This window comes from Myzus persicae, unplaced genomic scaffold (genome assembly GCF_001856785.1).
Source record: "Myzus persicae strain clone G006 unplaced genomic scaffold, MPER_G0061.0, whole genome shotgun sequence".
Classification (NCBI taxonomy): domain Eukaryota; kingdom Metazoa; phylum Arthropoda; class Insecta; order Hemiptera; family Aphididae; genus Myzus; species Myzus persicae.
In genome coordinates, this window is record NW_019103345.1 from 269116 (window position 1) to 291907 (window position 22792).

Sequence of the window (22792 nt, forward strand, 5' to 3'; positions counted from 1 at the left end):
AATTCGATCTATATACTTATCGGTAGGCCATTGCATTTAATACGTTTGTATAGTTCTATGCTAAATATATTTTGCCCATCAACTATATACTTATTACAGAGTTGGTTATAATGTTATTTGAAATAAGAAAACGTTGAAATTATTTTATGTTCATGTGTATCGAATAGTTTCAAAGTTATCCCGTAGCTGCTAGCTGGAAGTATCCATCAATCAAATTGAATGTTTTCTAATTTCAATAATGTATTAACAGCTAAGGTGATGAATAGGTGTTGTATAATAGCTGCGGTGTTACGACACCATGGCAACAAACAGTACAACAATACCACCCAATAACATATGAGCATCGTTTACTTTTGTGTTTTGGTTATGATTGTTATGCTCTGTGTGTTTATGATGTTAGTGATTTAGATGATTTAGTATTTTATACTGATTAAATACTAAATTACCCGCATGTTCGTACAATAAAATAAAATAAATAAAATTGCGGTAGTTGTAAAAAATTATTGAAATGGTTTAAAACCGGTATTGTATACCTTCATATTAAACGTTTAATGTAATTTCTTACATAGTTATGCAGATACGGTAAATTAAAATTTCCAACAAAAAATGACTACTAACGTATCACCAAGTAGATCAAATATAATGTCTTCGTCGCATCCAAGTAAGGGTTCTTTGACAGATCGGCCAAGCAGTTGTTCTAATAAGAGTCTCGTGCACAATAAATCATGTCCTGTACATTCAAAACATTTATCATACAAGACAATTGGACAATGTCATGATAAAATCGAGGAACTAGAAAAACAAAACGCCCGCCTTGTTTCAAAGGTATGTGTAAATTTACTACATTTACATAAAACTATCATATGCAGCAGTTCATTACCTTTATATTGATGCCTAAGTACCCCATGCCCTGATAATTTATGCATTAAAAATTCAATGTTTCAATAAATACTGTCTTTATAGATTAAAGTATTGAAATTTCAACTGAAAACATCATCTAATTTATACAATAATATTCATCAAAGACCAGAAAAACCTTTATCAAGACATTCACAAAGGTTTGTATAAGTTTTAATATAATTAATTACTACATTTAAATGTGATAAATATTCAGTTAACTTGTATAGGTCAACACCAATAAAATTACAAAAAATTTCAAGATTGTCTAGAGTAGGTTTTGATGAAAATGAAAAGACTATTAAACTTCCCGAAAGAGTGTGTATTTTTTCATTGGAAATAATAACTAAAAAACTAATATATTAAGTAGGTATATATACATTATATGTATTTATATTTATTATGTGTGTATTTTAGAAATTTGAAAGCACAGAATCATTTGATAGTGAAAGTAGCTTAGTAGAAAATAAAAGTAAATTTAAAGGGAATATTGAACTAATACAATCTCACAGAGTTATCAAAAGTATGGAGATTCAAATGGAAACTATACAAGCTCAGTGTAAAGCTTTTGAACAAAATATAATGGATATTAATGAATTGTTGGATAAAGAACGTGATGAACATGGTATGGTTATAATTTACAACTTAGTTATAGTTGGATATATTTTTATTTTATTTTAAATTTGTACATTTAGACAAATTGAAAGAAATATTGATTAATGAAAGACATGCTTTAAGTGAACTAAAGCCAAAATATAATGCTTATAAAGAGACTAATAAAGTATTAGAAGAACAAATTCGTGACTTACAAGTAATTTCAATCATAAATTGTTTAGTATATAATTATTACGTATATTGATGGTCATGAGTTAATATTATTAATATAATGATTACAATTTAATTAGAGAGAAAAGCTATCACTCAGAGAACACAACCAGAAACTGCTACAACTTACTTCCAAGCCACAGCATCAAAATAACGGACTAAAGGTTAATTCTTTAAAAAATTAATGTAAAAATGTTGTCTCAAAACAGCTTAAGAGTTATAAGAGCTTATAAGTTATAACTAATATTTAAGCCAGTGTAATTGTGTGAAATAGGTACCTATCATTACAGTATTTATATTTTATTATTAAAATGTGCATCTCGGACACGTATAGGGTACCTATGTCATCTTATTCTATTCGCTCAGTATTATAACGGAGTCCTGCCGGTAGACCGCTACAATATAGGTATAAGTGTATAACTATTTTCGATTAATTTACAACATATATAGTAATAATCCTTCAGACATAAACACATACCTTACGCGTACTGAAGTCCGAGCAGTCTCGTTTCATAAATTTCTCCATGTATTGCACCGCCAGGTCATCAGTAAAGTAAAATATATTATTTTACTTCAATAAAATATGTTGAACTGTACTTGGTTCCTATTACTAAGTGTCTTGTCTAATATTATGAACATAAAAATCATCTCGTTTTTATTTATACACTGTACCAGTGATGGACAATATTGTAATAAAGTTATTTGTTTAGTTATAAAAAATTAATTTCATTTAATAATTGCATACCTATTTTGGGGGTATATTCATATGCTCTGAATTCAATGCTAATACAATTTTTTAAGCATCTTATTGCAATTTACGGTGATACATTAAGTTGAAAAATTTACTCACATAAACAAAGGAGTTTCAAAATATTTTTAACATAACAATTTTTAAGAAAGTTGAATACAAAAGAAGAAAATATGAAAATTATAAATTGCAGACTTTTATTGTCTCACTGTCTGTTGTTCCGGAACAACCACAGCTTTCGTACAAATATAATAACTATTTTTTTTTTACAAATATTTATATAGAAGCTGTATAATATTGAATAATAAGCAAACGAATGTATAATAAAACAAATATAAATTGATAAATAATTAAATAGGTACACTTATAAATAATAATTATTTATGTTAATTTTAGTTAAAAGAATTGGAGGAAAATTTTTCCGACACTCGAACTGGACTTTTAAAACAAATGGAAGAAAATAGTAAATACATCGCAGATTTAAAAGGGACAATACATGAAAATGAAGTAAAGCTGTCTAATTACGCAGATGAGAATAAATGCTTGAAGGTTTAATTAAATAGAAAATAAGCTTTAAATATGATATTACCTATACATTTTATTACAGAATCAACACTTGGAACTATCTAAAATATTAGAAATAAAAGAGAATGAAATTACAAATAGACATAAAGAAATTGATAATATTCTGCAAGAGAATGACAACTTAAAAAAAAAACTTGAGGTGAATATGTAGTACAACTATACCTAGATATTTTTTAATTTCTACTTTCTAGACAAATTATTTTATTTTACCTGACGTTATTATTTATTCAATAGACAAATAGTGCCATTTCAAAAGAAAATGAAAGTGAAGTGATCACAATACATCAAAATTTGGAGTCAGAAGAAAAAAGGTAAATTTAAGTTGATGAAAGTTATAATTATAATGCACATGGTAATATTTGATACATTTATATCATGTATTATATTATGTACCTATTTGTTAACGGCGTATTATGTAACAGCATACCTCACTTATATAGTCATATATAATTATGTAAATACATATCTGTGAATCAATCTCAATCTCAATAGTAAATTGTCACTGTTGCCGAGAGTATCTTTAAATAAAAATAACAATAGTTAATTGGTAGTAATATTTTTCCGTAGGCTAAAAAGTCAAATTCAAGAGCTTCAACAAGAACAATTAAAAATTAATCAAACGTTGAACTCTCAGTCTTATTTAAACACAATGCTAAAAGATAAGGTAAAAGTGTTCTTTTAATTGACTACGTTATTAGGTACTGATTGGAAATTATTTAAATATATGGTATTTATTAACGGTGTTTAATATTTTAGGTAGATCAAGCTGAACGTGATATAAAAACGGCAGTACAGTTTATTCAAATATGTATGGACCTATTTAAGGATATTACAACATTAGATCTATCTGAACCCCTTGTGGCCACTTTAGAAATAGTAGAAAAAGCAGTTTGTTCTATTAAGAAAAGTAACGAAATTAATGTTGAAAACAAGGAGTTCGAAGAACTAGTAAATGAAATCCTAGAAGTGTTGGTTATGTTCAGAGATCGGATGGTTAAAAGACAAACAATCCTAAATCAAGAACAGTGGACCAAAAAACCAATAGTTAATTTAATTACAGATACCATAGCTAAAAGTGAGGTATGTGAATAAAAGTATTGTTATTTTATATAGTTTTCCTTGCATAGCGAGATGGTTGATTTGTAATACGATAAATAATAAAAGGTCTAGGTATTATGACTAGGTATTATTTCCTTAATCATTTATTTTTTTTATAAATCATTTTTTTTCTTCTCATTTTGACTTTAAAGCTTGGTAAACAGATAAAGTATTACATTTTTAATTTATTTCATAGTGATTTAAAAAATATATTTTATATAATTTATAAGGTTAACAGTGAAAACAATAGATTAATCATCGACCTATTTTTAGCATCAGCTATTTAAAATATACCTGTAATTTAAAACAAATGAATCTTACTCCTTCTCCTAAGAATTACTGAACGACACTCGTATATAAAAGCGGATTTGGTTGATTTATATAAGCAATAATTCACAAATATAATGTAAATATGTAATTTGTTTTAATTGTAATACCTACTGTTTTGCCATTATAGGTAACTGATGAAAATATAATATAATTTATTATTATTATTTTTTTATTTGTCTTGAGTATCCGGCAACTATGGCCATTCTCTATTGTAGGGGTTGCGTAGAAATCTCGTCGGGCCAAGCAACTTTATTATTTTAAAATGTATAACTAACCAACGATTAATAGTTGCCTAATACGTCACTTATGTATTTTATAATTTCACTAAAATAATAAACAACTTACCAATTTAATTATAATATATAGTTAGGTATATTCATTAATTAATTTATATTTATAACTTAAATATCAAAATATAAAAAAAATAATTTTTAAACATTTTAGAACACTACTATAATTCGAGAAAATTCAGCACAACTAGAAATCAATATTAATAGTCTAAACTTCTCAACAGAAAGTATACAACATTTAAAGTACGTGTTTTGATTTTCATAAATACTTTGTAATAAATATTTGTAGCGTTCATTTTATTCTAAAATAAACTTATATTATTTATGTATATAATATGTTAATTCATAAGGTCGCTACAGTCGGAACCAAATATTTTTCTCACGTGGGGTTTTAAAGACCAGGAAGATGTAGCTTATTCACCTAGTCGTCTAGCATGGTCTGCTGATTTCAACTGCAGTTGTTTCTACCGTAGTAATAGTAGCTCAGAACTTTTACATTTTGTTGCAAAGGTAATATATTTTCTTAAAAATAAATGAAAAAAAATATCCCTTAAAAATGTTGTCATTACAGCATGGCTTATTTATCAACGTACACTTGGTAACGGGAAAATCGTCTCCAGTTGTAGCTGCGGGATTAGTGAATACCGTGGATTCAATAAACAATCCAATGATTAAATTTAATTTGATTGTACCAATCACGGGACAAAATATCGATGCAAAATTAAAGTGCTCAATACAACTTATTTGCGATTGTCATGAGATTCAAACGTATTCACAGATGGTAAGACTAAATAGTTTCTATTTGGCTAATAACAATAAGATAACAATGTATTTATGTATATTATTATCATATTATTATATTGTGGAACATAGATATTTAAAGAGTTATTTAGGATTTATCAAGTATTGTTTATTTATTTATGTATGTCGTATGTAAATAAAGTATAAGAATTAAGAGTTAAATATTTTTTCGACGGCGAAAAAATACGTACCTATTAAAAATTAAAATATTAAAAATAAGTAAGTATTGATCACAGTTGTTTTTTTAAAAGTTATATGTTCAAGTATTTCATTAATTCATGTTTTGTTTTACCACCTATACCTTCGTAGCGTATTTAGGTAATTCAAAATTTCCAACTATCTGTTAAATATTTTATATTTTATTTTGTTCACAGGTTGATGATGAATATAGTAATATCGGAACTCCTGTAAACAAAACATTATTGATACCATCTACGCCAAATAATTCATACTAAAAAAAAATCTTACAATAATTTAATAATTTTTACTTAATTTTTAATATACATTAATATTGTGATATTAGATTTATTGTATATTTACAAGGTGCTTCATGATATAAATATATATTTTTTTTTTTGTTAATGGCGTGGACTGTGGAATATAAGATGTACTTATAAATTGCAGTGGTATAGACACTAGCCGGTGAGTTAGGCTGGAGGCCCATAGTTTTAAAAAATAAATAAGAGTACACGGTTTGAAAATATTTTTACCTACTTCTTAAAAAATGGAAATCAAGACATTAAAAGCTCTAAGCGAAGCGAGGAATGTATTAATTTTGTTACTCTGCGTCCACAAGACCACTAACAACATTTTGAAGAACATCGTGGGACATCTACAATAGCAGTATTATTATAAATTATAATTAGTGTTCAAGCTAGTGTATATTATAATTTATAATATTATATATTAACCTATTACAAACCACCAATGCATAAATTTTATATTCTTCAACTTGTGTGTGATAGAAGACGACAATTACAAGCGTAGAGAACAAACAAATATAAAATGTTAAAACATTTGATCTTTATTTCTAAAATCTGTGATATAAGTTTATGAATATGTTTGTTGAATACAATTTTTTTATTTACAGGTATTACAGAAATTGTAAATAATTTTATTTATTAAATATAAGTTGTTACTTTTGTGATACAAAGGTACTTAATAAATAATAACTAATACCTGTAAAATGTGTGTTGTTGCTAAATAAAGTGAATGTAGGTAATAAACTAATATTCTATTTTGATTTTCAAGTTGTAAATAAATATATCTATAAATTGTGAAATGTTCATTGTTTAGATAAAGAGAATATAATAAATAATAATAAACGGAAAATAATAAAATGGCTATATATATATATATATATATATATATTATATGGGTAGGTGCATCCTTTTGACTTTTTCTAAAAAAAAAATGGTACATTTTTATTACAACATAAATTAAAACAAGTTTTATTTAAAATGCATAGGTTAATGTATCGATCTATCTAGATATTTTATATTTTGACACCTGATACATATTAGGGCCATAATGAATATCATAAAAAATTCTACTAAATATCTTTTACAGAAATACAAGGAGTATATAAAGGGGAGGGGCAAATGGGGCCAGTGCACTCGTCGTTATTTCTTAAAAATGACAAAACCTAAGAACTTGAATTTTGAAATAGTGGTTCCTCTAATGTTATACCTATAAATGTGCAACAAGCAGGGATTTTAAAAAATTTACATTTCAAGGATACTTAAGAAGTAATTTGGAAAAACCTTGATTTTGATAGTTCATCCAATCATCAATTACTATTTACTTTTTTGACGTCGAGGATTATGTTTTTACCGAAAGCTAACATAATGGTACATTATATCATAACATAAAAAGGTGGGTAAATGGGTACCGCTAGAAGGGGCCTACAGTAGGTGTCTAGAGAGGTTACTGTAATAGTTGTGTTAAATATTAATTCAATAATTTAAAACCATGATGTACGAAAACTAATTTCGTTCAAATTTAAACTTCAAATATTTATAAACATAATTGTGTTAGTATATTTTTTGGTTCCACTATGAACTACTTAAGTGAAATATTGTTTAAATGTTTAATCCTCAGCTATAAAAAATTAAGATTTTATACATTTTTTACTAAAAATAACTGTCAACATTTTCGAGATTTTGATGATTTGGCTCAGGGCGTGCGTGTACAAACCATGGTTTATTATTATTTTTAATTAAATATAGTATGAATAAATCATGTTACTGGATAAATTGTTCTGATTGGAGTTTATTTATAGGTATATAATGTAGTATATAATGTATAATAGGTATATTGTTTTACGACTTATATAGTGTACGTGAAATAGTTACTCAAGAATTTCGAGATTATTATGTAGGTATAAATAGTTACATTTCCTTCGCATTTAAATTCAACTACCTAGTTATTGTAAACCCAATATTGTATACATTCTAATAAACAGAAAAAAAAACATTAGTAGGTAGGTAATTTTGTTACCGCAACTCAAAACCTAATGCTTATACTATTATAATAGCTTATAGGTATATACAAAAAAACCAAAACACATTACCGGAAAATCAATAGGTTGTTCGCTCTGTTTAGAATTTAAAATAATTTAGACCGTAAAATAATTAATAACTTTTGTGGTCTTTTTATTGATTTTATAGAGGTACATATATATTATATATATAGTATATATAGTTAGTTCCGTCGTTTCAGGGCTACAATGAATACAATGTGAACAGTGAACACTGAACATTATAAACGCTATATAGCATAAAATAGGTAGACAGGTATTTTGTTTTTTTTTCATAACTTAAAATATGATATCATTACTTTTTTTTTGTGTATTATATTCTGTGCTACACCACCGCAACCCAAAAAACCATCTAACTATATTTATTTTTATAAAACAATTATGTAAAACATTTATTTTGTTATGTGCGTGAAGTTGGCCCCCCAACCATGACCAATTTTTTTTGAAAGTTATGCTATCATTTTGCAAATTGGTTTTCAGAATTTGCAAATAAGTTCCCTGCCAGGAATAAAAAAATAAGACAGGGGGCCAACTTCATGCTACACCCCCTTTTGAGCTACGAATTAAAATATGCTGCTAACATTTTGCCAATAGCCCCTAACTAATTTTAATTTCGAGTCCAAAAATCATAGCAATCATTGTTGTTTATACGTAGGTACAGTTTATAGTATAGTTTAAAATTATATTATGTAATACACAATTTAAATATACTACTTACAGAAATATTTTACATAATATATCGGGCTATTAATTATTTTTACTCTATATTTGTAGAAACATAGCATGGGTTATTGAATATTATAAGCTCATGGCCATCAAATAAGAGCTCACATTAATTAATAACAATTTTTATTTTGTTTTGCTAATAAATAGATTATGTTTTTCAGATCTTCAAATTTCATTCATTTTAAATTTACTCTATTAATTTTGAATTATTAAAGTTAGAAATCGTGGTTCATGGTTCTCGTCATTTGTTATAAAACGTCAGGTCGATACATCAAAAACATTTTTCGCCACCAGACTGTTTCAATCCTTTGCGGACTTCTTCTCATTTTGGTACCGGATCCTGGAGTCATGTCAGTATGTCACTATAATATAATTATTGGTAAAAGGAAAATTGAAAAAAATAAAATTGATTTAATTAATTATTGATTCTTATTACTTTTATTTATCTTGTAACAAACGCTTAATATAAATTTAAAAATAATAAAATATAACCTTTTTGTCTTTTTGTTTAATTAAAAAAAAGACATCTCTTATTGCTATAGTTGACTTTTGTACCAATGTACATGTCTTTTTTTTTACTCTTTCACATATAAAATTACATGTGGTTTTATTTTTGTTGAACTAGGGGTACTTTTAATTTTTTTTGCCAAATCTTTGTGCACTTCCCATCTATTTACATGGCTTACATACGTTACAAAATGATCATATCCATAAGAAACTGCTCCGGATAATATATATCTAAAAATTATTTAAAACGATTTATTAAATAATATATTATTTTCAAATAATTATATACAATACCTGTTATTGTCAATTGCCAGACTACACTGCAAGTCAGCCAATGAGTACTCTTGATATTCAGTAATTTAATCTGTTTCAATAAATAAATGATTTTCTAGAATTCTCGTTACATTTAAAAATCCCAAACAGTTAAGTTCTGTGCATTTAGTTTTTTTACTTCACTGTATTCTTTCAAACTAAACTCCATATCATTGAGATTGCTGAATGATGATTTTAAAATTATTGTTGGACTTGGTATAGTTTTCGACGTAGCACAATTGAAACACAGTCGTTTTTCAACGGCGGATGGCACACTTTCAAACCACGAAAATTATAAGGAGTTGTGAGTTGTATATAGCAAATAGGTACATACGACTGCGAGTAAGCTGCATTACTATTTTCTTTTTTAGATGGGGTAAAATTTGTGAAGTTGAAATTTCGAAAATATGCAAATTAAGCACAATAACGTAAAAATAAGCGGTTTCCGGCAAAATGTATGAACTATGCAAAATATGCACATTCAAATTTTAGATTTGGTATGAATTTATTTTGCACTCTGCTACATTTTACAATAAATAAAAAAAGTATGCAAAAGCTATAAGTCCCGAACCTTGGTCATAAGGTTTTTTCCCCCGTCACTTACCTTTATGTGAGAGCCTTAGTTAGGTTAACACGGCTGTATATACATTACATTATTTATTACACTATAGTGCAGTAGTAGTATAATATAATCACACAATTGTTTAGCAAATACTGCACACTATAATAGAATAATATTGTTTGATAACATATTAATGCCGATCCCAGAGAGAATATTATATGCACGACTAAAGTATCCATTTTTTTATTACTTCTGTAAATTTCAAAGCCTAATTTTGAATTTTTTTCATGTCTCGACACTTCTAAAGTTTTATATTAAGTTATAGTTTAACCGTTAAGACTAAAAACAATATTGTGAGATGCCGGACAAAAAAATGGACTCGCGACTGTAGTGTATTTAAATGGCCTATACGCAGACTTCCGTGTTCTGAATTGTATAGATTTTAATATTAATTGTATACACTCCGAATAATATTATTATGTTTCGGAATCTGAAATAAAAAATGTATCGTGTCATCCAAAGAATTCAAAAACTCGTAAACTGATAACAACATATTATATTATAATATCTATCATCTATGGCAAAAGCCGATCGTCGTCACTCGTCGGAGACGATTCACAATTCTAATAATTTCATTGAACAAAAGAGAAATCTGTAAGGCAACAATAAACATTTGCTCAGATATTTCATTTTACTCAAGTAATTTTTATACAAAATCTCGATTTTTCAGTTCGGTTTTAGATGAAGAAAGAAGTTCCTCGGTATGGCGTCTGCACTCAAGATATATAATATATATATATATAGATATATCCTATGTATTACCCGAAGAGTCGATGTATACGTAAGTTTGATTACTTATTCTTTTGGGGCTTACATATTTTACTTTTTATTCTCAAAATTAAAATTTATTGTCACAGACAATTTGCTACTCGGGTAAAGTAGGGGCATATTTTTTTTTTTTTTTTAATTAAGAAGTAAAGCCTCGATAACGTGACCATCATTGGCTTGTTTTTACATATAATGATAACTTAAATTAGATTGTACAGTTCAGTATCTTTCAAAAATAAAATTATACTTTGGATGGATTTTTCGTCAGGGCCCAGAGCGTCGTGAAGGTGTTCCGGTATGTTGAATTTTTGTCGTGCCTCTTTTGTGTCTCTGCATTCGGTGATAATATGTTTGATTGTAGTTGTAATTCTGTATGTAAGGCATATTTTTGGTGGCTCTTTTTTCATGAGGTGGCTACGTGTGTGATGCGTATGGCCTATTCTGAGGCGATTTAGTACGACACATATTATTTTATTTCTGAGAGCAAATGCATAATATACGAGAGATCAAATAATATACAAACGCCGCTCGTCGTCGTCGTTTTTCTGCTCCCTGATCGTAGGGTAATTTTATAATTATAACCTATATTTTTAAGTACTTGAAATAGACATTCATTATACGGTTTAATTTAGAAATACCCGTTATAAGTGATTACTCATAAGCAAAATTTTAATTTATAACTTATAATTTTTTTTTAATCCAAAGTTGTTACAGAACACTATTAATTTAGTGTTATATATATTTCATTGTTCTATTATAATAATATATTAATATTACATTATATTATAGTTGTATCCAAAAAACAAAAATGTTCACAGAGTGGTAAACTCACTATCCTAAAAAGTAATCACCCCGTACGAGTGATTATGAAAAATATACTTTTATACTAGTATAGGTATCTTTATATAATATAATAAATAGTAATGAAATAAATAGACACAGGCGTTCAAATATTCTAAAATTATGTAGTTATTCAAACCTGGGTGTATACGAGTTAAAAAATTAAAGTTATGTAAATTTTAACTTTTAACTTCTTTTAGATTCCGAGCGGAGCGATGAATGTATTGATTTTAAAATTTATTTTTTTTATTTCTGTCATCACGTTAATTTGGGAGAGTAAAAGTGCTTAGATTTTCTTCGACAAACATCTTCTCTGGTAGAAATGTGAATAGTATCGGTATTTCAAGGGGTCAAAAGTAAAAAATTCTAAATAGTTTTCAAAAGCGGCAGTAAAAACAAACAAAAAAATTAAGGAAACAAAGCGAATTTTTACGGCCACCCGGTTTTCGACAAAATCGATTTTGGTTTTTGATGTAACTTTCAAAAAAAAAAAAAATACCGTAGATATACATGAAATTTTTACTGAATATTTATTTATTTAATTATTTATTTATTTATTTATTTATTTATTTATATGTATGAACGGGCTATGAGAGCCCGATAGTACAACACAATTTGCAGTAATGAATATGAATATTATAACAATAAATAGGTAAACGTCAAACAATACGGTGATTATAAATAAATAAAAATAAAACAAAAATTAAACAAAGGTAAAAACAGTAATAAGGATTAAGAACTAAAAAAAAAAAAAAACTTTCTAAGAAAAGCATAGGTGCTCGTTACAAATGCGCATCATACGATGGATTGGATTTGATATATTTATAACGGCTTTTTCTATAAACCCGCATACAATTTTGACAACAATTTTTTATAAGAATTTCTCATATAGTGATTTTTACTTATTTTTTTATAATAAAAAAACCAATAATTGCAGATATTTGAAATTCACACCATTTGTTTATATTTTCAATTCATATACTTAATACAATTTTCAAATTATTTTGACTCGTATTGAGCTGCTTACAAACAATTTGAATTTTGAATTTTCTTAGTTTATTTAGGTTTTCTTTTCTATAATTGTTAATAAATATGTATTTGTTGGACAAAAAAGCTTGAAAATTCAATAAAATGCTCCTGCAGATAGATATTTACAATATTAATTTAAAATATTTAAAATACATGGGAACGATTTTTGTAATGAGCATTTAAAGTTCAAATTTTAACAAAATTCACATAATTTGAAATGTACAAATAATTTTATAATTTAAAATTTTTGAAATATTCAACTTTTGTAGTTTAGGGTTGAAAATTCAAAACAAAGTTTCAAGCAATTAGGTTATTCTGTTGTTAAAAAATCAAAAAAATATTATCACAGTTTTTTTATGTTCAAATGTGAACTAAATTAAAGATTAAATTGCCAAGAACAATGATTTATATTATTTTGTTGTTAATTAAAAATATTATTCGTGGGTACTTGAAACTTTTAAAGTATATTATTATATTTTATACCCACAATGACTTTTCAAATCTGTTCAAATCAATTTAATCTACAGCGTAGTACTAATATTTACTAGTAAAATAAATTACTTTAATCACAATAATATCATCGAATATACTAAATTATTAAGTAATATTATAGACTGACAGACCTTAGTCTTCGCTCAGAATCGTTTTTCGTATACAATGATTTTTTTATTGTTGAATTCAAACATAACACCATCCATTACAGTGACCCAATTGTAACCTAATGTACAGCAAAGCGACCTCCTCATACCAGGTTTTTTTAAATATAATTCTCAATATCTTAACATTTTTAACTTAACTGATTTTTATTGCTAAACATTTATTAAATATTGAGTTACTTTAAATCAAGTCCTAGTTGCATAGTTTGTTTATAAAATATAAAATGATAAATATAGTAAAAATTATATTATTTACATATTACATCAAAATTTACTTTTTATTATTTTAAAACCAGGAAACTGGCTATTTATGTACATAAAATAAAAATAAGTTAGTTGTAAGTTTCCAAATCAATTTTAACTTAAATGAATTAAAAATAAAATTAAGAGAACTATTAATTTAAAACTTTTTGAAATGTTTCATATCGACTTACCTTAACTCAGTTAAAAATTTTCATTAACTAGCCCAGGCTTGCAGTTATTATTATACTACATTTTTTTGTACATATAGGTACTCACATAACATATTATCTAACTCTAATTTATTGCAAATAATTATTTATTTTCTTAAACACAATATATCAGGAATTAATATATTATAGGTAAATTAATTAATAATAAAAATAATTGATTTGAAAGATATTTATAAAATATTGAAATAAAATAAACACACTGGCTAATCAGTTATGGTAACTAGTCCCTGTGTATTATACTATTATTAAAATAAAAATGAACCACTAGCAGAGTTCTAGTAGATAAAAGCTAAAACTTAAATAGATTATTTTAGCTATATAATATCTGTAATTTCTAATAACAAATAGCTCATACATATATTGTTGAACATTTTACTATGTAGGCTGCGGTTTTTTCAGAGATGGTATTCGTCAGTGAAAATTTGCCAAATGTTGAATACAATGTCATATTACGCAGTGTGAAATGTGTTGACGTGAGTGTTTCAATGACTTAGTTGTATAGCAGAAAGCATGTGGTATGTACTTTTTATTTTTCAGTAGATTTATTTAATATTGTTAAATGATCAGAGTTTGTATTGCCCCCAACTTTTCAATTTAATTGTGTTGTAACTACTGGTATAACGCTATTCCGGCTATCAGTAAAATTATGAAATTGGTCAGGTATGAAATTTATTTTATTTTTTGTTTTAAACTTTTTTTTGTAATATTTAAATATTTTCACCGTTTTCATTCATATTCTCCAACAATGTTTATTTTAACACAAGGACAGGATTATAGAATTTATGGAAATAAAGCCATTTTCATTTAAATAGGTACTAAATTGCTAGACTTACTCACCTGGTCAGTTGTCTTCATCCTTGAATTGCACAGTTTCTTGATCTTCTACCATGGACTTGTAAGTCAAATTGGCTGCAATGTGTGTAAAACTATTGACGCTCACGTTCTGATCCGCTTCGTTAGGACCAATGTTTCGGCTAATTTTTTTTTCAATAAAACCACAAACTGAGCCGAAACAAGTAATATACATTTTTAGTTTTCATGAGGGGGTGTACTACTAATGGGAAAATGTTTTTCCACTACTCCTTTCATATACGAGCATCGTATAACAAATGAACTACTTGTCCGAAATTTGATTAGTATAATGTCTATAAGTACTCCAAAAAATATTTTGTTTTAGAATATAAAGAAAAAATAATGAAATAATGATATTGTCTTACATTAAATTTATCACGCCATACAAAATACTTTAACGACAATTTTTTTCATTTTGTGACCCTAGTTACACTTTATTCATAATAATTAGGCAATTTTTACCCTTGTAATAATATTTGTAAATTTGTCTTTTCAATAGAAATTAGACAAAAATAGTTTACTGAAATGATATTTTATTAAAACAGGTTAAGCGCCACGTAGGGTCTGTTGACCTTTCATTCGACTTGTCAAAACTATTCTTATCAAATTCAGTAGGTTTGTCAAAATAATTTTTTACATTTCACCGAAAAGAAAGACAATTATCACTTTTTATCACATATTAACTATTTATTAACTTTTTTACCTGAATTGAATGCACACATAAAAAATGTGATGGATCTTAGAACCCTACGTGGCGTTAATGACAAGTGTAGGGTCATTAGATCCTTTATTCAATTTTTAGTGCTATATACAATTATGTAAAAATACAATATTTAACTTTTTGAATAATTACACATTCATACATCAGATATAATAAATAATAATAGGTACTTTTTATTTTGAAAAAATTAAATAACATAATATATGAATTATAAAATAATGTAAATTATATAACCAAATGGTTATAACTGTAAAGAATATCTACAATACATTTTTGTGTTTTTTTATAAAGCAATCTCTACACATTTGTAGTTTACATCCTTCACAATAAGTAAATACTTTTCTTGTTTTGTTTTGAGCTTCTAATCTACCAAGATTTTCCGACTTCTGCGCATAACACGGCTTACACATTCTTTTTTGTCGTGTTGTAACTAGTGAGTGTTTTAAGCCTGGTGAAATAGGTTGAGGAACATTTGGTTTATATAGTAACTGCTTGATAATTTCTTCTTTGAAAGTAGTTATTGTTATGGATTTATTTTTGGTAACAGACTTAAATAAAGATAATGCATTGACCGATGATGTGGATAGAAGAATATCAAAGGCAACTTTTTTATACCATTTGATAGTTTTCTTCAAAGGTGTACTGTAAGATGACATTTGATCAGAACGGTCTATGTACGATTTTCCAGTATTATAATCCTCGACAACGAGTGGCTTTTTTATTATCTTGTTCCTTTTTTGTATTTCTATAATTTGGTCAGAGTGTTTGGTGGTGATTAATAAAATGTCACGTTTATCCCGCCATTTAAGAATAACTACATTGTTGTTGCTCTGTGAAGCGATTATCTCTCCTTTTTTTAATTTTTTTTTAACTACATTCTCCGGGTTATTTTTACGATTGGCTCTCAGAGTTCCCACTAAATGTGTATTTTCTTGGTTAAGTTTTTCAGCCAACTTAACACTCGAATACCAATTGTCAGTATACAAGGTTCGTCCAAAGTTAAGATACGGCTCCATCAACTTTAATACAATTTTATAAGATACGTCAGTTTCTCTTACTACTTCTTTTCCAGCATAAATGTTATAACGCAAAGTATAAAAATCTTTCGAACATAGTTTGAATATCTTAATTCCATAACGATGTTTTTTGTTTTTAAGATATTGTCTAAAGACTAATCGTCCTATAAAAGGAACCACACTTTCGTCAATACATACTTTGTCTTCAGGAATGTACCATTTATTGAAATTGGCTACTAACATATCGACTAGGTGTTGTACTTTGCTTAGTCTACCGTGCTCAATAATTTCATTATTTCCACAATGAAACATTCCTAGAATCAACTCAAATCTATTACGACTCATTATTTCTGGAACTCTAGTTTTATAAAGAAAATCTGTTCTCCAATAATCTCTTAAACTAGGCATATTCACTAATCCCATCCATATAATAAGTCCTAAAAAGTTTCTCATCTCGGTACGGTCAATAGGAGTCCATTTTTTCAAACGAGAACATTTTGATAATATACGTGAATTTATTATTTGGTGTGCATAACGATTGGTCTCAGAAACTAGAAAATCTAGTACATCTTCATCAAAAAATAAAGTATAAAAATCTATTGGAGCGCAATCTTTCATAGAATCAGTGATATCAGGATTGATACCAACGTCTAAATTAAGGGGGTTGTAAGGTATTATATTTAGATTACCAGTTACTGGTCCCCATGTAATTTCATTGCTCGGCGTATTAGCATCATCTTCAAACTCATCGGCTGTGAGTTGAGCATTTTCGTCAATATCATTTTCAATATCATCATTGTCACAATTCCCTATATTTTGTTCTTCGTTGTGCAGTTGGTTTGGGAAATAATCCGGATCAATATCGGAATCATCGACCTATATTTTACAAATAAATATATTTTATTTTATTTTACTATATTTTTAAACAGTACAATGATTATATTATTTCTTACCTCATCCTCACTATCATCTGAATCAAACTCAAAGTCACTGTTATTCAGCCAATTAATTATACGTTCGTCCATTTTAAATGTCGATCACGCAGCACTTTCATCAACCGACTGTGTTGTATACTTGTATCGTAATATTATAATTTGTTTACCACATATTTATCACAGTAATAAATATCATGATTAATGATTATTATTATTAAAACGGACGAATTAATAGTGCGATTACAAATCGATAACGATAGAAATTTTCCAAACATATTCTATTTATACATTTGCCCATATAATTTCAACGCCTGAGTATTTCAATGAACCATTTTACAAACTTACCCTACAGGCCACGCTCTGTTTGAATTCCATAAGAAAACGTGTAAAATGAAGGTTTTGGAGACCCTACGCGGCGACAAAGACAAGTACTGCATGACGGGCTTCAAAACCCTGCGTGGCCCTTTATTCAAAACTTAATTTTTTGGCTTGTCGCTTAACCAAGAAAAACGTTTGTCAAAGATAAAAAATAATGATGAGTAACAAATAATATCAAAATATGTTCCATAAACATATAACATGTTTAATGAAAGTTAAAAGATTTTAGATACCTAATAATAAATTAATCACAGCACATTGTTTAACTTAGATGAATGATAACATTATTATACATTACTCTAAGAAATGAAATGAAATAACTAGTCCAGTAGTAATTTGTTGAGATCAGAGAAAAACTGTGGTTATGCCCTATAAAAATGGTGTGACAAGTTTGGAAGCAACTAATTGTAATATTTACGTATTTTACTAATCCAAATCTTTAATATTGGAGTAAAGTACTATGAGGGAAGATGACGAATTTTCTAGTAAAGTATGACTTAAATGGATGTCAAATATTGGCATATTTACTTTTTGTTGTTGGATGGGGAGTATTTTAGATTTTTGACCTACTAAAGTTGATGCACAAAATTAATGAAAGACAATAATAGTATTCAATGATTACAATAATTTCTTTTAATAATTACATGAAATTATCACGTGAACTAATATTAAAGTAATATTTCTTGTAAAATACACATTGTAATTATGATCTAAATAAAACAAATAAAAAAAATAAACCTGAAACTGGTGTATAATAGATGTAGGCACGGATACTCTTTTCCCTGTGTAATAATTTATGTTAAAGAATCTGTACGTCATTTTCCTGTGGCATGGTTGATTCACTATTCGTAAGCCAATTACTCACCTATCAATGGGAGATATAATAATATAAAAAATAATATGTATTGATAACTAATACAAAATAAAAAGAATGCAGTTGGGGCTGGTGTGGCGCAGTGATTGGCTGTAGTCCCTAATGGGTGTCAATCATAGGCCGGCGTGGCTAGCATCCGGATGGGTGACCACCTAGGTGCTTAGTGACGAATCCTACCTCCACATACACACGTGTTACTCGAGCCTGACCGTGACCCCTACAAAAGATGCTGTTAGCCATAGTGCACGGCTTATTTACAATCAAATTGGCGTACAAAATAATATGTGATATACAATTAATACAAAATAAAAGAATGCAGTTGGGGCTTGGTGTGGCGTGGTGATTGGCTGTAGTCCCTAATGGGTGTCAATCATCGGCCGGCGTGGCTAGCATCCGGATGGGTGACCAACTGGGTGTTTAGTGACGAATCCTACCTCCACATACACACGTGTTACTCGAGCCTGACCGTGACCCCTACAAAAGATGCTGTTAGCCATAGTGCACGGCTTATTTACAATCAAATTGGCGTACAAAATAATATGTGATATACAATTAATACAAAATAAAAGAATGCAGTTGGGGCTTGGTGTGGCGTGGTGATTGGCTGTAGTCCCTAATGGGTGTCAATCATCGGCCGGCGTGGCTAGCATCCGGATGGGTGACCAACTGGGTGTTTAGTGACGAATCCTACCTCCACATACACACGTGTTACTCGAGCCTGACCGTGACCCCTACAAAAGATGCTGTTAGCCATAGTGCACGGCTTATTTACAATCAAATTGGCGTACAAAATAATATGTGATATACAATTAATACAAAATAAAAGAATGCAGTTGGGGCTTGGTGTGGCGTGGTGATTGGCTGTAGTCCCTAATGGGTGTCAATCATCGGCCGGCGTGGCTAGCATCCGGATGGGTGACCAACTGGGTGTTTAGTGACGAATCCTACCTCCACATACACACGTGTTACTCGAGCCTGACCGTGACCCCTACAAAAGATGCTGTTAGCCATAGTGCACGGCTTATTTACAATCAAATTGGCGTACAAAATAATATGTGATATACAATTAATACAAAATAAAAGAATGCAGTTGGGGCTTGGTGTGGCGTGGTGATTGGCTGTAGTCCCTAATGGGTGTCAATCATCGGCCGGCGTGGCTAGCATCCGGATGGGTGACCAACTGGGTGTTTAGTGACGAATCCTACCTCCACATACACACGTGTTACTCGAGCCTGACCGTGATCCCTACAAAAGATGCTAATTGTCATAGTTTCCGATGCTTTGGACAAAAAAAGTCCAAATTGTTTATATTAATTTAACAAATAGATTTAATAGAATCAATGAAAATTACGATTATTTTAGTCGGTTATTGCAGTTGACGGGGAGAAGGTTTATCATCCAAATAACACTCAAAGAATTTCAAAATAAAATTATTTCAATACGTTATTCAGTTGCTGCAAATCTAGATACCTCTCTAGAATTTTTACAAAACATTTGAAACATAAATAATTAATAAAAAGTTATTGCTTTAAGAAAGACGTTTCACCTGAATGCGTGGTCTCCAATTGTTCAAATGCGTCTTACAAGTGTGAAACATATCAAATTTTAGTTAAGCAGTTATCATTCATCTTCGTTGATTTCAAATAATAATAATTACTCTAATATTAAAACTTTCATTACTAAATGAGATCTGCTAACATTGATGAGCACTTGTAACACAGGGCCAACACATGCTTATAAAAAATTAATACTAACTAGTTACTTCTTAAACGTACATCCAATCATACTTTCAAGTTGAAGTACATATAAAAGTCTTTATCACCTTATAGATCGTATACTTCAAGTTGTTTGAAGTTGTAATAATTAAAAAAAAAAATTTCAACTCCATATTCAAACTCATTGACCGAAAATCATACTAGAAACAATTAGTTCAATAAACAATGATTTTTTTGAAACCACTTACTATATTCTAAAGTTTATAAAATGTAAATAACAAAAATTCAACTTAAATAAGATATAAATTTAAAAAATGTTAAAGGGAGCATGGGCACTCGCAGGCAAATGCATTTTAAGAATCATAAAATAAAAAAAATAGTTCAACTTAATAAGCGGACACAAAATAGAAAACCAAATAAGGATCTTTTTATTCTAAGGGTCCCACATAACCCTCTGTTAATCGCGTGCCAAACGGGGGTGATTTAACCGGTGATACACGACTGCGGACGGTTCTTATCGGGGCGACCTTTTTATTGACACGATTGCGAACGATTATAGTTTATCAGCGGACCCCCGAATATTACACTATTGCGGACACATGTTGCCCAATTTATAAATAATACTTCGATAATGTGGGTATGTGGAAATTCTGAGAGTGATCAGAACGTGGTAAAGAGTTAGTTCTACACAAAACGAATAAATATGGATTTAGGCGACTGCGGAAAGATGGAATTTTGAAATGGTTATGTACAAATTAATAAAGTCTGTAGTGCAAGTATTTTGACGGCATCGGTGGCAAAAAAAGATTTAGATAGAATCAACCTAACTATTCAGAGCTATAATGATAACAAAAATCACCAAAACGTGATACAATATTTAAAAAAAATTAGTTGTCATTACAGGGGGAAAAAATATAAATTTAATTAATTTATTATTATATTGAGCTCTTGACTTTAAATGTGTATATTATATTATTATATTGAGCTCTTGTTTTTTACTTTTTTTGATTTTCAATTTTTAACTGTGTTATTAAGAACTTTTATAAAATTGATAATATTTGGGCTTGGTAGACCGCGTCGCACAACTTGGCAACGTTTCATTAAATTTCGACCGCAGTCGTGTCATTTTTCGGATGCAACATAAGACCTTTTGTTCTATAATGATCGTCCGCAATCGTGTTGCAAAAAAGGTAAAGCGTCCGCAATCGTGTTTCACCCGATTTAACTAGCACCCCCGACACTGCCCAACTCGCGCGACTATGCTGTTAAGACAGAGGGTTAAATAAGTCGTAAAAAGGTTAGTACGCCTAAGAGCTATGAATAGTTAAAGTTGTGGTGATGATAGTAGGCTAGTGGTAGTATACTATCATCCCTGGTCGAGTGTATTATTGCAATGATCTTTTTCTACTAACTACCAAGGTAATCGATATTGTATAAGCATAACGATAAAAGAAAATATTTAAATATTACCAAGATAAATTAAAACCTAATTAAGTATCATAATTTGTATATACAGATTTAAAGCCAGTCGGCTAGAGTTGTACCAGTACTTATAATTAATAATAATTTAAATACAGTCAACAATAATTAGTGATTTGCCTATCACAAAAAATTATAAAAACTGATTTAAGCATTCTAATGTATCAAAAAATAAAACTAAATATTAATTAAGAAAACATGAGAGTTGACGGTATGAGGATTTATTGTGAGGTTTTCAGTATTTATATATTCATTAGTTTTGACTTAAAATATGGTTTAGTGTATTAAAATTATATTGTCTTAGCATTCCCAAAATGTTTTCCTCTCACTTCTTTCCACATTGCACTTAATCTATTTTTTAAGACATATTTACTAAGACCATAACAAAAATTTAAATATTATTATACTTGAATTTTTTGTATACTTTTCCAAATGTATGCTAGTTACCGTTTGAAAAACAATATTATTTTAATTCAAACATTAAACTATTTAAGTCAAAAATTGCTTTAACGTAAAAGAGCACTTAGATCTCTTTCACTTTAATTTTTTGTATCCAAAATAACTTTCAATAAATTAACACATTCTTTTACAGTACTAAGGGAAAGTCGATAGAACTCTGATTATATTTTTTCATAATTCTTACTGATATTGTAGACTGCAGTCCTTAATATATGTTTTTAAATTACATTTTTTCAAAATTCATTTGCCCGCGGGCACCCACGCACCCTTTCCCATTTTTTTTTAAATTCAACTTTTATCATATTTTTTTAAAATAT

The 22792-nt window shown here is 28.5% G+C and overlaps 1 protein-coding gene across 1 annotated transcript; it reads left to right on the forward strand.

The window, feature by feature from the left end:
- The first annotated feature begins 374 nt into the window (after window positions 1-374).
- Window positions 375-6775, forward strand: LOC111034358 (interaptin-like). The gene is made up of 15 exons (XM_022315536.1): window positions 375-825; window positions 964-1058; window positions 1128-1215; window positions 1315-1522; window positions 1593-1708; window positions 1803-1886; window positions 2867-3019; window positions 3078-3194; window positions 3290-3366; window positions 3623-3719; window positions 3812-4135; window positions 4928-5016; window positions 5124-5283; window positions 5345-5554; window positions 5949-6775. The coding sequence occupies exons 1-15, from the start codon at window positions 607-609 to the stop codon at window positions 6027-6029; spliced, it is 2118 nt and encodes a 705-aa protein (XP_022171228.1). The 5' UTR covers window positions 375-606; the 3' UTR covers window positions 6030-6775.
- Window positions 6776-22792: the final 16017 nt, after the last annotated feature.